The following is a 16,285-nucleotide window of genomic DNA, read 5'->3' on the forward strand; positions in this document are numbered from 1 at the left end:
GGAGTCTCCACACACACAGCTCTGCTGCTCGTCATAATACACCAGAGTCTCCACACACACAGCTCTGCTGCACGTCATAATACACCGGAGTCTCCGCACACACAGCTCTGCTGCTCGTCATAATACACCGGAGTCTCCGCACACACAGCTCTGCTGCTCGTCATAATACACCGGAGTCTCCACACACACAGCTCTGCTGCACGTCATAATACACCGGAGTCTCCACACACACAGCTCTGCTGCTCGTCATAATACACCGGAGTCTCCACACACACAGCTCTGCTGCACGTCATAATACACCAGAGTCTCCACACACACAGCTCTGCTGCACGTCATAATACACCGGAGTCTCCACACACACAGCTCTGCTGCACGTCATAATACACCGGAGTCTCCACACACACAGCTCTGCTGCACGTCATAATACACCGGAGTCTCCGCACACACAGCTCTGCTGCACGTCATAATACACCGGAGTCTCCACACACACAGCTCTGCTGCACGTCATAATACACCGGAGTCTCCGCACACACAGCTCTGCTGCACGTCATAATACACCGGAGTCTCCGCACACACAGCTCTGCTGCTCGTCATAATACACCGGAGTCTCCGCACACACACAGCTCTGCTGCACGTCATAATACACCGGAGTCTCCGCACACACACAGCTCTGTTGCACGTCATAATACACCGGAGTCTCCACACACACAGCTCTGCTGCACGTCATAATACACCGGAGTCTCCGCACACACAGCTCTGCTGCACGTCATAATACACCGGAGTCTCCGCACACACAGCTCTGCTGCACGTCATAATACACCGGAGTCTCCACACACACAGCTCTGCTGCACGTCATAATACACCAGTCTCCACACACACAGCTCTGCTGCACGTCATAATACACCAGAGTCTCCACACACACAGCTCTGCTGCACGTCATAATACACCAGAGTCTCCACACACACAGCTCTGCTGCACGTCATAATACACCAGAGTCTCCACACACACAGCTCTGCTGCACGTCATAATACACCGGAGTCTCCACACACACAGCTCTGCTGCACGTCATAATACACCGGAGTCTCCACACACACAGCTCTGCTGCACGTCATAATACACCGGAGTCTCCGCACACACAGCTCTGCTGCACGTCATAATACACCGGAGTCTCCGCACACACAGCTCTGCTGCTCGTCATAATACACCGGAGTCTCCGCACACACACAGCTCTGCTGCACGTCATAATACACCGGAGTCTCCGCACACACACAGCTCTGCTGCACGTCATAATACACCGGAGTCTCCACACACACAGCTCTGCTGCACGTCATAATACACCGGAGTCTCCGCACACACAGCTCTGCTGCACGTCATAATACACCGGAGTCTCCGCACACACAGCTCTGCTGCACGTCATAATACACCGGAGTCTCCACACACACAGCTCTGCTGCACGTCATAATACACCGGAGTCTCCACACACACAGCTCTGCTGCACGTCATAATACACCGGAGTCTCCGCACACACAGCTCTGCTGCACGTCATAATACACCAGAGTCTCCACACACACAGCTCTGCTGCACGTCATAATACACCAGAGTCTCCACACACACAGCTCTGCTGCACGTCATAATACACCAGAGTCTCCACACACACAGCTCTGCTGCACGTCATAATACACCAGAGTCTCCACACACACAGCTCTGCTGCACGTCATAATACACCAGAGTCTCCACACACACAGCTCTGCTGCACGTCATAATACACCAGAGTCTCCACACACACAGCTCTGCTGCACGTCATAATACACCGGAGTCTCCACACACACAGCTCTGCTGCACGTCATAATACACCAGAGTCTCCACACACACAGCTCTGCTGCACGTCATAATACACCGGAGTCTCCACACACACAGCTCTGCTGCACGTCATAATACACCGGAGTCTCCACACACACAGCTCTGCTGCACGTCATAATACACCGGAGTCTCCACACACACAGCTCTGCTGCTCGTCATAATACACCGGAGTCTCCACACACACAGCTCTGCTGCTCGTCATAATACACCAGAGTCTCCACACACACAGCTCTGCTGCACGTCATAATACACCGGAGTCTCCGCACACACAGCTCTGCTGCTCGTCATAATACACCGGAGTCTCCACACACACAGCTCTGCTGCTCGTCATAATACACCGGAGTCTCCACACACACAGCTCTGCTGCACGTCATAATACACCGGAGTCTCCACACACACAGCTCTGCTGCTCGTCATAATACACCGGAGTCTCCACACACACAGCTCTGCTGCACGTCATAATACACCAGAGTCTCCACACACACAGCTCTGCTGCACGTCATAATACACCGGAGTCTCCACACACACAGCTCTGCTGCACGTCATAATACACCGGAGTCTCCACACACACAGCTCTGCTGCACGTCATAATACACCGGAGTCTCCGCACACACAGCTCTGCTGCACGTCATAATACACCGGAGTCTCCGCACACACAGCTCTGCTGCACGTCATAATACACCGGAGTCTCCGCACACACAGCTCTGCTGCACGTCATAATACACCGGAGTCTCCGCACACACAGCTCTGCTGCTCGTCATAATACACCGGAGTCTCCGCACACACACAGCTCTGCTGCACGTCATAATACACCGGAGTCTCCGCACACACACAGCTCTGCTGCACGTCATAATACACCGGAGTCTCCACACACACAGCTCTGCTGCACGTCATAATACACCGGAGTCTCCGCACACACAGCTCTGCTGCACGTCATAATACACCGTAGTCTCCGCACACACAGCTCTGCTGCACGTCATAATACACCGGAGTCTCCACACACACAGCTCTGCTGCACGTCATAATACACCAGTCTCCACACACACAGCTCTGCTGCACGTCATAATACACCAGAGTCTCCACACACACAGCTCTGCTGCACGTCATAATACACCAGAGTCTCCACACACACAGCTCTGCTGCACGTCATAATACACCAGAGTCTCCACACACACAGCTCTGCTGCACGTCATAATACACCGGAGTCTCCGCACACACAGCTCTGCTGCACGTCATAATACACCGGAGTCTCCACACACACAGCTCTGCTGCTCGTCATAATACACCGGAGTCTCCACACACACAGCTCTGCTGCTCGTCATAATACACCAGAGTCTCCACACACACAGCTCTGCTGCTCGTCATAATACACAGGAGTCTCCACACACACAGCTCTGCTGCACGTCATAATACACCGGAGTCTCCACACACACAGCTCTGCTGCTCGTCATAATACACCGGAGTCTCCACACACACAGCTCTGCTGCTCGTCATAATACACCGGAGTCTCCGCACACACACAGCTCTGCTGCACGTCATAATACACCGGAGTCTCCGCACACACAGCTCTGCTGCACGTCATAATACACCGGAGTCTCCACACACACACAGCTCTGCTGCACGTCATAATACACCGGAGTCTCCACACACACAGCTCTGCTGCACGTCATAATACACCGGAGTCTCCACACACAGCTCTGCTGCACGTCATAATACACCGGAGTCTCCACACACACAGCTCTGCTGCACGTCATAATACACCGGAGTCTCCACACACACAGCTCTGCTGCACGTCATAATACACCGGAGTCTCCGCACACACAGCTCTGCTGCACGTCATAATACACCGGAGTCTCCGCACACACAGCTCTGCTGCACGTCATAATACACCGGAGTCTCCGCACACACAGCTCTGCTGCACGTCATAATACACTGGAGTCTCCACACACACAGCTCTGCTGCACGTCATAATACACCGGAGTCTCCACACACACAGCTCTGCTGCACGTCATAATACACCGGAGTCTCCACACACACAGCTCTGCTGCTCGTCATAATACACCGGAGTCTCCACACACACAGCTCTGCTGCACGTCATAATACACCGGAGTCTCCACACACACGGCTCTGCTGCACGTCATAATACACCGGAGTCTCCACACACACAGCTCTGCTGCTCGTCATAATACACCGGAGTCTCCACACACACAGCTCTGCTGCACGTCATAATACACCGGAGTCTCCACACACACAGCTCTGCTGCACGTCATAAGAATACGCCGGATGTTGTGACTGAGCCAATGCTGCACCTTATAGGGAGAAAAAAACAACTTTTCACTGATGGAGGAAAAAAGGAGGAAGGGACATCACCTGCACAATGCCCAGGGTGGCCGAGGTGACCGGGTCCGAGAAGTCTCCACCGGGAGGAGATACCCTGAAACACACAACGTAGGACATGAATATATATATATATATCCTCCCCCAATAGTATATATGTATATAGCACAAAATGTAAGACAGCACAACACAGCACTCTGGCCTCAGACCATCACTGCACACATGCAGCAGTCAGCAGTATTATGAATGCAGCTCTGGATGTGCCTGGAGTAGAAGTCATTATGCAACTAAACAGGATAGAAGAAGATTGAGCAGCGCGATGAAAGGCGCCCCACAAGCGGGCGCTGTGCGGGGAGCGGGGGGCTCGCACCACTGGCTGTAGCCCCCTCCGACTCCAACGCACTTCAGTTTCTCTTGGCTGCCGGAGAGGAGATTGGCAGAAGCTCAAACTCCCCATGTGTGACCTGGCGCCGATCACCAGAACAACAACCCTTCACATCGGGGCTGTGACAAAGCAGCTGCCACACCGCTGCCCCGGACCTGGTCTAGCACCCCCAAATATCTGCAGAAGGGAAACGTACAGACCGGGCTACGCTGAAAAGCTCCACGGACCGATAAATTACCCCCTCATTCTCGGACTAATCAGCATCTCACATTACATCCATTTTATTTCTCCCTCCATCTATTATCCTCTTTCGCTCTTTTGCTCCCTCCCCTCCGCTCCCGCCTCGCTCTTTTGCTCCCTCCCACCTCGCTCTTTTGCTCCCTCCGCGCTCTTTTGCTCCCTCCCCTCCGCTCCCACCTCGCTCTTTTGCTCCCTCCCCTCCGCTCCCACCTCGCTCTTTTGCTCCCTCCCCTCCGCTCCCACCTCGCTCTTTTGCTCCCTCCCCTCCGCTCCCACCTCGCTCTTTTGCTCCCTCCCCTCCGCTCCCACCTCGCTCTTTTGCTCCCTCCCCTCCGCTCCCACCTCGCTCTTTTGCTCCCTCCCCTCCGCTCCCACCTCGCTCTTTTGCTCCCTCCCCTCCGCTCCCACCTCGCTCTTTTGCTCCCTCCCCTCCGCTCCCACCTCGCTCTTTTGCTCCCTCCCCTCCGCTCCCACCTCGCTCTTTTGCTCTCTCCCCTCTGCTCCCACCTCGCTCTTTTGCTCCCTCCCCTCCGCTCCCACCTCGCTCTTTTGCTCCCTCCCCTCCGCTCCCACCTCGCTCTTTTGCTCCCTCCCACCTCTTTTGCTCCCTCCCCTCCGCTCCCGCCTCGCTCTTTTGCTCCCTCCCCTCCGCTCCCACCTCGCTCTTTTGCACCCTCCCCTCCGCTCCCACCTCGCTCTTTTGCTCCCTCCCACCTCTTTTGCTCCCTCCCCTCCGCTCCCACCTCGCTCTTTTGCTCCCTCCCACCTCGCTCTTTTGCTCCCTCCCCTCCGCTCCCACCTCACTCTTTTGCTCCCTCCCCTCCGCTCCCACCTCACTCTTTTGCTCCTTCCCCTCCCACATCGCTCTTTTGCTCCTTCCCCTCCGCTCCCACATCGCTCTTTTGCTCCCTCCCCTCCGCTCCCACCTCGCTCTTTTGCTCCCTCCCCTCCGCTCCCACCTCGCTCTTTTGCACCCTCCCCTCCGCTCCCACCTCGCTCTTTTGCACCCTCCCCTCCGCTCCCACCTCGCTCTTTTGCACCCTCCCCTTCGCTCCCACCTCGCTCTTTTGCTCCCTCCCACCTCTTTTGCTCCCTCCCCTCCGCTCCCGCCTCGCTCTTTTGCTCCCTCCCCTCCGCTCCCACCTCGCTCTTTTGCACCCTCCCCTCCGCTCCCACCTCGCTCTTTTGCACCCTCCCCTCCGCTCCCACCTCGCTCTTTTGCACCCTCCCCTCCGCTCCCACCTCGCTCTTTTGCACCCTCCCCTCCGCTCCCACCTCGCTCTTTTGCACCCTCCCCTCCGCTCCCACCTCGCTCTTTTGCTCCCTCCCACCTCGCTCTTTTGCTCCCTCCCACCTCGCTCTTTTGCTCCCTCCCACCTCGCTCTTTTGCTCCCTCCCCTCCGCTCCACCTCGCTCTTTTGCTCCCTCCTCGCTCTTTTGCTCCCTCCCCTCCGCTCCATCTCGCTCTTTTGCACCCTCCCCTCCGCTCCCACCTCGCTCTTTTGCACCCTCCCCTCCGCTCCCACCTCGCTCTTTTGCTCCCTCCCCTCCGCTCCCACCTCGCTCTTTTGATCCCTCCCCACCGCTCACACCTCGCTCTTTTGCTCCCTCCCCTCCGCTCCCACCTCGCTCTTTTGCTCCCTCCCACCTCGCTCTTTTGCTCTCTCCCCTCCGCTCCACCTCGCTCTTTTGCTCCCTCCCCTCCGCTCCCACCTCGCTCTTTTGCTCCCTCCCCACCGCTCACACCTCGCTCTTTTGCTCCCTCCCCTCCGCTCCCACCTCGCTCTTTTGCTCCCTCCCACCTCGCTCTTTTGCTCCCTCCCCTCCGCTCCACCTCGCTCTTTTGCTCCCTCCCCTCCGCTCCCACCTCGCTCTTTTGCTCCCTCCCCTCCGCTCCCACCTCGCTCTTTTGCTCCCTCCCCTCCGCTCCCACCTCGCTCTTTTGCTCCCTCCCCTCCGCTCCCACCTCGCTCTTTTGCTCCCTCCCCTCCGCTCCCACCTCGCTCTTTTGCTCCCTCCCCTCCGCTCCCACCTCGCTCTTTTGCTCCCTCCCCTCCGCTCCCACCTCGCTCTTTTGCTCCCTCCCCTCCGCTCCCACCTCGCTCTTTTGCTCCCTCCCCTCCGCTCCCACCTCGCTCTTTTGCTCCCTCCCCTCCGCTCCCACCTCGCTCTTTTGCTCCCTCCCCTCCGCTCCCACCTCGCTCTTTTGCTCCCTCCCACCTCGCTCTTTTGCTCCCTCCCACCTCGCTCTTTTGCTCCCTCCCACCTCGCTCTTTTGCTCCCTCCCCTCCGCTCCCACCTCACTCTTTTGCTCCCTCCCCTCCGCTCCCACCTCACTCTTTTGCTCCCTCCCCTCCGCTCCCACCTCACTCTTTTGCTCCTTCCCCTCCCACCTCGCTCTTTTGCTCCCTCCCACCTCGCTCTTTTGCTCCCTCCCCTCCGCTCCCACCTCGCTCTTTTGCACCCTCCCCTCCCGCCTCGCTCTTTTGCTCCCTCCCCTCCCACCTCGCTCTTTTGCACCCTCCCCTCCGCTCCCACCTCGCTCTTTTGCCCCCTCTTGTCCCTCATCTCGCTCCCTCTTCTAGTCTCGCTCTTTTGTCCCCTCTCATCTCTCTTTCACTCCCATCTTTTACCCCCTTCTCCTTCGCTCTTCTCGCTCTTTTTCCTACTCTAATCTCTACTGCTCCCTCTCCTCCATTCTTATTTCGCTCCTTCTCCTGCTCTCCTTTCTGCTCTCATTTTGCTCCCTCTCTTACGCTCTCGTCTCGCTCTTTTGCCCTCTCTCATCTTGCTCCCTGTGCTCCGCGCTAGTCTCGCTCCCTCTTCTGCTCTTTTCTCCCCTCTAGTCTCTCTTTTGCTCGCTATCCTCTGCTCTCGTCTCGCTCTTTTGCCCTCTCTCATCTTGCTCCCTGTGCTCCGCGCTAGTCTCGCTCCCTCTTCTGCTCTTTTCTCCCCTCTAGTCTCTCTTTTGCTCGCTATCCTCTGCCCTCTCTCATCTTGCTCCCTGTGCTCCGCTCTAGTCTTGCTCCCTCTTCTGCTCTTTTCTCCCCTCTAGTCTCTCTTTTGCTCGCTATCCTCTGCTCTCGTCTCGCTCTTTTGCCCTCTCTCATCTTGCTCCCTGTGCTCCGCTCTAGTCTCGCTCCCTCTTCTGCTCTTTTCTCCCCTCTAGTCTCTCTTTTGCTCGCTATCCTCTGCTCTCGTCTCGCTCTTTTGCCCTCTCTCATCTTGCTCCCTGTGCTCCGCTCTAGTCTCGCTCCCTCTTCTGCTCTTTTCTCCCCTCTAGTCTCTCTTTTGCTCGCTATCCTCTGCTCTCGTCTCGCTCTTTTGCCCTCTCTCATCTTGCTCCCTGTGCTCCGCTCTAGTCTCGCTCCCTCTTCTGCTCTTTTCTCCCCTCTAGTCTCTCTTTTGCTCGCTATCCTCTGCTCTCGTCTCGCTCTTTTGCCCTCTCTCATCTTGCTCCCTGTGCTCCGCTCTAGTCTCGCTCCCTCTTCTGCTCTTTTCTCCCCTTTAGTCTCTCTTTTGCTCGCTATCCTCTGCTCTCGTCTCGCTCTTTTGCCCTCTCTCATCTTGCTCCCTGTGCTCCGCTCTAGTCTCGCTCCCTCTTCTGCTCTTTTCTCCCCTCTAGTCTCTCTTTTGCTCGCTATCCTCTGCTCTCGTCTCGCTCTTTTGCCCTCTCTCATCTTGCTCCCTGTGCTCCGCTCTAGTCTCGCTCCCTCTTCTGCTCTTTTCTCCCCTCTAGTCTCTCTTTTGCTCGCTATCCTCTGCTCTCGTCTCGCTCTTTTGCCCCCTCCCCTCCGCTCCCACCTCGCTCTTTTGATCCCTCCCCACCGCTCACACCTCGCTCTTTTGCTCCCTCCCCTCCGCTCCCACCTCGCTCTTTTGCTCCCTCCCACCTCGCTCTTTTGCTCCCTCCCCTCCGCTCCACCTCGCTCTTTTGCTCCCTCCCCTCCGCTCCCACCTCGCTCTTTTGCTCCCTCCCCACCGCTCACACCTCGCTCTTTTGCTCCCTCCCCTCCGCTCCCACCTCGCTCTTTTGCTCCCTCCCACCTCGCTCTTTTGCTCCCTCCCCTCCGCTCCACCTCGCTCTTTTGCTCCCTCCCCTCCGCTCCCACCTCGCTCTTTTGCTCCCTCCCCTCCGCTCCCACCTCGCTCTTTTGCTCCCTCCCCTCCGCTCCCACCTCGCTCTTTTGCTCCCTCCCCTCCGCTCCCACCTCGCTCTTTTGCTCCCTCCCCTCCGCTCCCACCTCGCTCTTTTGCTCCCTCCCCTCCGCTCCCACCTCGCTCTTTTGCTCCCTCCCCTCCGCTCCCACCTCGCTCTTTTGCTCCCTCCCCTCCGCTCCCACCTCGCTCTTTTGCACCCTCCCCTCCGCTCCCACCTCGCTCTTTTGCTCCCTCCCACCTCGCTCTTTTGCTCCCTCCCCTCCGCTCCCACCTCACTCTTTTGCTCCCTCCCCTCCGCTCCCACCTCACTCTTTTGCTCCCTCCCCTCCGCTCCCACCTCACTCTTTTGCTCCTTCCCCTCCCACCTCGCTCTTTTGCTCCCTCCCACCTCGCTCTTTTGCTCCCTCCCCTCCGCTCCCACCTCGCTCTTTTGCACCCTCCCCTCCCGCCTCGCTCTTTTGCTCCCTCCCCTCCCACCTCGCTCTTTTGCACCCTCCCCTCCGCTCCCACCTCGCTCTTTTGCCCCCTCTTGTCCCTCATCTCGCTCCCTCTTCGTCTCGCTCTTTTGTCCCCTCTCATCTCTCTTCCACTCCCATCTTTTACCCCCTTCTCCTTCGCTCTTCTCGCTCTTTTTCCTACTCTAATCTCTACTGCTCCCTCTCCTCCATTCTTATTTCGCTCCTTCTCCTGCTCTCCTTTCTGCTCTCATTTTGCTCCCTCTCTTACGCTCTCGTCTCGCTCTTTTGCCCTCTCTCATCTTGCTCCCTGTGCTCCGCGCTAGTCTCGCTCCCTCTTCTGCTCTTTTCTCCCCTCTAGTCTCTCTTTTGCTCGCTATCCTCTGCTCTCGTCTCGCTCTTTTGCCCTCTCTCATCTTGCTCCCTGTGCTCCGCGCTAGTCTCGCTCCCTCTTCTGCTCTTTTCTCCCCTCTAGTCTCTCTTTTGCTCGCTATCCTCTGCCCTCTCTCATCTTGCTCCCTGTGCTCCGCTCTAGTCTCGCTCCCTCTTCTGCTCTTTTCTCCCCTCTAGTCTCTCTTTTGCTCGCTATCCTCTGCTCTCGTCTCGCTCTTTTGCCCTCTCTCATCTTGCTCCCTGTGCTCCGCTCTAGTCTCGCTACCTCTTCTGCTCTTTTCTCCCCTCTAGTCTCTCTTTTGCTCGCTATCCTCTGCTCTCGTCTCGCTCTTTTGCCCTCTCTCATCTTGCTCCCTGTGCTCCGCTCTAGTCTCGCTCCCTCTTCTGCTCTTTTCTCCCCTCTAGTCTCTCTTTTGCTCGCTATCCTCTGCTCTCGTCTCGCTCTTTTGCCCTCTCTCATCTTGCTCCCTGTGCTCCGCTCTAGTCTCGCTCCCTCTTCTGCTCTTTTCTCCCCTCTAGTCTCTCTTTTGCTCGCTATCCTCTGCTCTCGTCTCGCTCATCTTGCTCCCTGTGCTCCGCTCTAGTCTCGCTCCCTCTTCTGCTCTTTTCTCCCCTTTAGTCTCTCTTTTGCTCGCTATCCTCTGCTCTCGTCTCGCTCTTTTGCCCTCTCTCATCTTGCTCCCTGTGCTCCGCTCTAGTCTCGCTCCCTCTTCTGCTCTTTTCTCCCCTCTAGTCTCTCTTTTGCTCGCTATCCTCTGCTCTCGTCTCGCTCTTTTGCCCTCTCTAATCTTGCTCCCTGTGCTCCGCGCTAGTCTCGCTCCCTCTTCTGCTCTTTTCTCCCCTCTAGTCTCTCTTTTGCTCGCTATCCTCTGCTCTCGTCTCGCTCTTTTGCCCTCTCTCATCTTGCTCCCTGTGCTCCGCTCTAGTCTTGCTCTTCTGCTCACTCTCCTGCTCTCTTCTCCTCTTGCTCTTTTGCCCCCCTCTAGTCTCTTTTCTCTCTATCCTCTGCTCTCATCTTTCTCACTTTTCTCTGATCTCATCTCTTTTTTCTCGTTCTCCTCCGCTCTCGTCTTGCTTTTTAGCCCTTTTCTTCTTCACTCTCGTCTTGCTCTTTTGCCCCCTCCTCTCCCTTTTCTCACTTATGTGGCCCTAATACCCCTGATAACAGGGGATGGGGTGACTACCTTGATCTTTTTGCCCTCCACAGTTTCGGCACACACTTTCCTGCAGCCATCTCTCCTCTCTGTTTCCTGCGGAGGACATGGCGGCTGCTCCGGAGGTTTTGTACTTGTTGGAGATACTTACGCCCCCACGATGCTGACGCTGCCTTCCCTCTCGGGGTTGCCCAGGCACTTCACCCGTCCGGCTCGCTCATAGAAGGAGGCCAGGCGAGCTCCCAGGTAGGCAGGATAACCGCTGTCTGTGCAGGAAGGAGGAGAAAACCATCGGACCGGTCAAATATACAATATATGGCTCAGATCCTCACAGGTAGGTCCCGTAATAGAACTTCTCCCCCCACACAACTGGTGCGGCTTATCTCTCCTATACACGAGAGCTGCAATACCATACCTCGCCACATAAATAATAGTGGAGCTGTTTTTAATACTAAGACCTTACCAGCGGGCATTTCTGCCAGACGTCCAGAGATTTCTCTGAGCGCCTCGGCCCATCGGGAGGTGGAGTCGGCCATCATACTGACGTGATAGCCCATGTCTCGGAAATACTCGGAGAGCGTGATTCCTGCAAGACAGAAGGTGGCGCATTCAATCTCACAACCTGTATGACCAGCAAGGGGCAACACACCCGAACCCTGCGCTTACCAGTGTAGATGGAGGCTTCTCTTGCGGCCACGGGCATGTTGGAGGTGTTGGCGACCAGTGAGGTTCTCTTCATGATGCTCTCCACTTTTCCGTCCGCCTCCATCGTCAGCTGGAACATAAACCAGATCCCTCAGTGTAAACCACAGCCAAAAAGCGACTGCCAAAAATACCAGCTGCTGCGACCGGAGAGTGCAGCACCGCAGACTGCCAAAAATACCAGCTGTTGCGACCGGAGAGTGCAGCACCGCAGACTGCCAAAAATACAAGCTGCTGCGACCGGAGAGTGCAGCACCGCAGACTGCCAAAAATACCAGCTGCTCCAACCGGAGAGTGCAGTGCGGGCGATGGCGGGTGCGAGGTCAGACTGCGGGCGCCTAGATAAGTTCGTCCATAAGTCTGCTGACTGTCTCCAAAAACATTCAGCAGAATGCAGAGTGCAGCTTTAAAGCTCATTGTTCTGCTCAGGATCAGTACTGTCACGTATGTACACAGAGACTGCACCAGCAGAATAGTGAGTGCAGCTCTGGAGTATAATATAGGATGTAACTCAGGATCAGTAATGTAATGTATGTACACAGTGACTGCACCAGCAGAATAGTGAGTGCAGCTCTGGAGTATAATACAGGATGTAACTCAGGATCAGTAATGTATGTACACAGTGACTGCACCAGCAGAATAGTGAGTGCAGCTCTGGAGTATAATACAGGATTTAACTCAGGATCAGTAATGTAATGTATGTACACAGTGACTGCACCAGCAGAATAGTGAGTGTGGCTCTGGAGAATAATACAGGAGGTAACTCAGTATCAGTAATGTAACGTATGTACACAGTGACTGCACCAGCAGAATAGTGAGTGCAGCTCTGGAATATAATACAGGGTGTAACTCAGGATCAGTAATGTAACGTATGTACACAGTGACTGCACCAGCAGAATAGTGAGTGCAGCTCTGGAGTATAATACAGGATGTAACTCAGGATCAGTAATGTAATGTATGTACACAGTGACTGCACCAGCAGAATAGTGAGTGCAGCTCTGGAGTATAATACAGGATGTAACCCAGGATCAGTAATGTAACGTATGTACACAGTGACTGCACCAGCAGAATAGTTAGTGCAGCTCTGGAGTATAATACAGGATGTAACTCAGGATCAGTAATGTAACGTATGTACACAGTGACTGCACCAGCAGAATAGTGAGCGCAGCTCTGGAGTATAATACAGGATGTAACTCAGGATCAGTAATGTAATGTATGTACACAGTGACAGCACCAGCAGAATAGTGAGTGCAGCTCTGGAGTATAATATAGGATGTAACTCAGGATCAGTAATGTAATGTATGTACACAGTGACTGCACCAGCAGAATAGCGAGCGCAGCTCTGGAGTATAATGCAGGATCAGCAATGTAATGCATGTACACAATGTCTGCCCTTTATTTCTGGGTTATTCTATATGTGAACATCTTCTACCGCTTTCTGGAATTACTTATGACTTGTCCCAGCTGCAGAGCTTCTCACCTCAGGAAAGTCCCTCAGGACTTCAGACATCTCGTTGCCTCTTTCTCCGCACCCTACGTAGATGATGACGTTGCTGTTCGAGTACTTGGACAATGACTGTGAGATCACAGTCTTACCACAACCGAAAGCCCCTGGGATGGCGGTGGTCCCCCCTTGTACGCACCTGCGGAGGGAATCGCACATCAGTCTCGCTCAGACGCGGCTCCATATTTGCTCATGTTCTCTACTTTCATTTCACCGATTTAATCCCGAGAATTACAGGACTAAAAAAAAATTTCTGTGCCCATGTTACATTAAAAACCGGAGAAAATGAACGCTGGATCTCTTCGGCCCGAGACGGTGACCCCCATGATCAACGGCAAATGAGAGGCCCGGACGGTGTACACTAGAAGTGATCGGGAAAGAGCCATCGATCGGGCATTTATGTGAATGACATCAAGCAGAGATCCTGAGACTGAATCACACATTGTATCAGGAACCGCAGAACGACTGATCCGCACACGGGACCGGACTCACGGGAACAGGGCGTCCAGCACTCTCTGGCCGGTCAGCAGAGGGTGGTTCGCCGGCAGCTTCTCGGTCACTGGCCGGACAGTTCTCACCGGCCAAACCTGCACCATGGTGAACTTCTCCTTCACACCCTCAAACTCCAGCTCCAGCACCACGTCCTGGGGAGGAAAGGACAGAAAAGGGTTAAAACCCTTCACATTGCCGGTGTGAGAAGGACATGCTGGATGGCATGGTGGGAGTAGTAGTGATCACATATCAAAAAATAACGCAGATTCAAGATGAATAGGATACATCCTGCCGGACAATAAAAGGATTCTGAGTGACTAGCAGCAGAATAGTGAGCGCAGCTCTGAGGTGTCTGTGAGCTGTGAATGGCCCTGCGCCTAGATAACGCATCCCTAAGGAGAATGAAAGCCGAATCTGCAGAATTCAGCGGTGAGACGCCTCATCGGCCCCTGCAAGGACCTTTTTTTAATTAGAATTTTCCTTTTTCCTCCACTCTTTCTTCCGAGACCCATAACCAGTTTACGTTTTCCGTCCCAAAAACCGTATTAGACTCGATTTTTTGCAAAACAAGTTGTACTTCTGACCAACATCATTCATTTTATTAAATAATGGACTGAGAAATGGGAAAAATCTAAGTGCGATGAAATAAGAGTTTTAAGGGTTTCATTGATCAGATTCTCCAGGTCGGAGAAAGTACAGAGAAACAAAACTTCTATCGTTAGTTTGTTGTTGTTTTTTTTGTTTGTTGTTGTTTTTTTTTAATAGTATTTTAATAGTTAAATAAAATCATTACTTTGCTAAAAAAATAGAATCCATTTTTTTTGTCAATGTTTTTCAGGCCTGTAGCTTTTTCTTTGCCCTTACTTTTCCATCGCTGGAGCTCGTTTTGTGTTGCGAGATGTTTTTTTTTTTTTTTTCTTTTTGCACAATATTTTATTGCATTTTTGGAATGAAGTGCGTTGACCAAAAAGCAGCAATTCTGGCATTTCGATTATGCTTTATTGCTATTTACAGAACACGCTAATTAATTTTATATTTTCAAGACACTTGACTCATGGACTTTACTCTGCAAAACATCCTACGGGTGCAAACATGCAACCACGCTCGAAGTAGAATATATGTCTTATGTCAAGGAGGGGATGTCTCTGCGATGTAATCTGTTATTTAAAGGGGGTCTCATTAATGAGATTCTCCAAATCGTCTCTTTAAAACTCATTGATTTCAATGAAAAAAAAAAAAATGTAATGCCTCTTTTCTCCTGTGAGGGCGCTGCAGGAAAATCAAAACACTTTCTTTTGGGTTTCATTCACAAAACAATAGACACCCAAATAAAAATACACAAAAAAAAAGCGTGGAGGGGGAGAAGATGCAAATGCTTCACGAATGTAAACAGAGCCGTAGATCTTACCGAGGTGTCGTAGTGCCCGGGCGGGGCCAGGTAGGTGACGGTTCCCCGGTTGCGAGGAGGAAGCATAATGTTGTGTTTGATAAGGGAGTTCTCAAATACGGATCCATAGATGTCTCCTCCGGTGATGTGACTGCCGACCTGCGGGAGAAACACAGAATTACACAATGAAGGCGGGGCAATGTAGAGCCCGCGGGGGTGAGAGGAGGCGAGCGATCCGGGCAATGCCGAGCCCGCTGGGGGTGGGAGAGGAGGCGGTCGATCTGGGCAATGCCGAGCCCGCTGGGGGTGGGAGAGGAGGCGGGCGATCCGGGCAATGCCGAGCCTGCTGGGGGTGGGAGAGGAGGCGGGCCATCCGGGCAATGCCGAGCCCACGGGGGTGAGAGAGGGGGCGGGCGAGGAGGCGGGCGATCCGGGCAATGCCGAGCCCACGGGGGTGAGAGAGGGGGCGGGCGATCCGGGCAATGCCGAGCCCGCGGGGGTGGGAGAGGAGGCGGGAGATCCGGGCAATGCCGAGCCCGCGGTGGTGGAAGAGGAGGCGAGCGATCCGGGCAATGCCGAGCACGCGGGGGTGAGAGAGGAGGCGAGCGATCCGGGCAATGCCGAGCCCGCTGGGGGTGGGAGAGGAGGCGGTCGATCTGGGCAATGCCGAGCCCGCTGAGGGTGGGAGAGGAGGCGGGCGATCCGGGCAATGCCGAGCCCACTGGGGTGGGAGAGGAGGCGGGCGATCCGGGCAATGCCGAGTCCACGGGGGTGAGAGAGGAAGCGGGCGAGGAGGCGGGCGATCCGGGCAATGCCGAGCCCGCTGGGGGTGAGAGGAGGCGGGAGATCCGGGCAATGCCGAGCCCGCGGGGGTGAGAGAGGAGGCGAGCGATCCGGGCAATGCCGAGCCCGCGGGGGTGAGAGAGGAGGCGAGCGATCCGGGCAATGCCGAGCCCGCGGGGGTGAGAGAGGAGGCGAGCGATCCGGGCAATGCCGAGCCCACGGGGGTGAGAGAGGGGGCGGGCGATCCGGGCAATGCCGAGCCCGCGGGGGTGGGAGAGGAGGCGGGCGATCCGGGCAATGCCGAGCCCGCGGGGGTGGGAGAGGAGGCGGGCGATCCGGGCAATGCCGAGCCCGCGGGGGTGGGAGAGGAGGCGGGCGATCCGGGCAATGCCGAGCCCGCGGGGGTGGGAGAGGAGGCGGGCGATCCGGGCA

General features: G+C 55.3%; 1 protein-coding gene across 5 annotated transcripts in view; it reads right to left on the reverse strand.

The window, feature by feature from the left end:
* ATP6V1A (ATPase H+ transporting V1 subunit A) overlaps positions 1-16,285 on the reverse strand; it is a 47,203-nt gene that overhangs the window by 7,006 nt on the left and 23,912 nt on the right. For all 5 annotated transcript variants that reach the window (XM_073668643.1, XM_073668642.1, XM_073668644.1 and 2 more), the window contains exons 6-12: positions 15,092-15,229; positions 13,684-13,835; positions 13,168-13,330; positions 11,652-11,760; positions 11,449-11,571; positions 11,137-11,251; positions 4,231-4,294 (exon numbers count right to left, since the gene is read on the reverse strand). In XM_073668643.1, coding sequence (XP_073524744.1) covers positions 4,231-4,294; positions 11,137-11,251; positions 11,449-11,571; positions 11,652-11,760; positions 13,168-13,330; positions 13,684-13,835; positions 15,092-15,229 — 864 coding nt within the window. The remainder of the gene's footprint in view (positions 1-4,230; positions 4,295-11,136; positions 11,252-11,448; positions 11,572-11,651; positions 11,761-13,167; positions 13,331-13,683; positions 13,836-15,091; positions 15,230-16,285) is intronic.

Source organism: Phyllobates terribilis, unplaced genomic scaffold, assembly GCF_046119375.1.
Source record: "Phyllobates terribilis strain yellow unplaced genomic scaffold, ASM4611937v1 Scaffold_2__4_contigs__length_985480577, whole genome shotgun sequence".
Taxonomy (NCBI): domain Eukaryota; kingdom Metazoa; phylum Chordata; class Amphibia; order Anura; family Dendrobatidae; genus Phyllobates; species Phyllobates terribilis.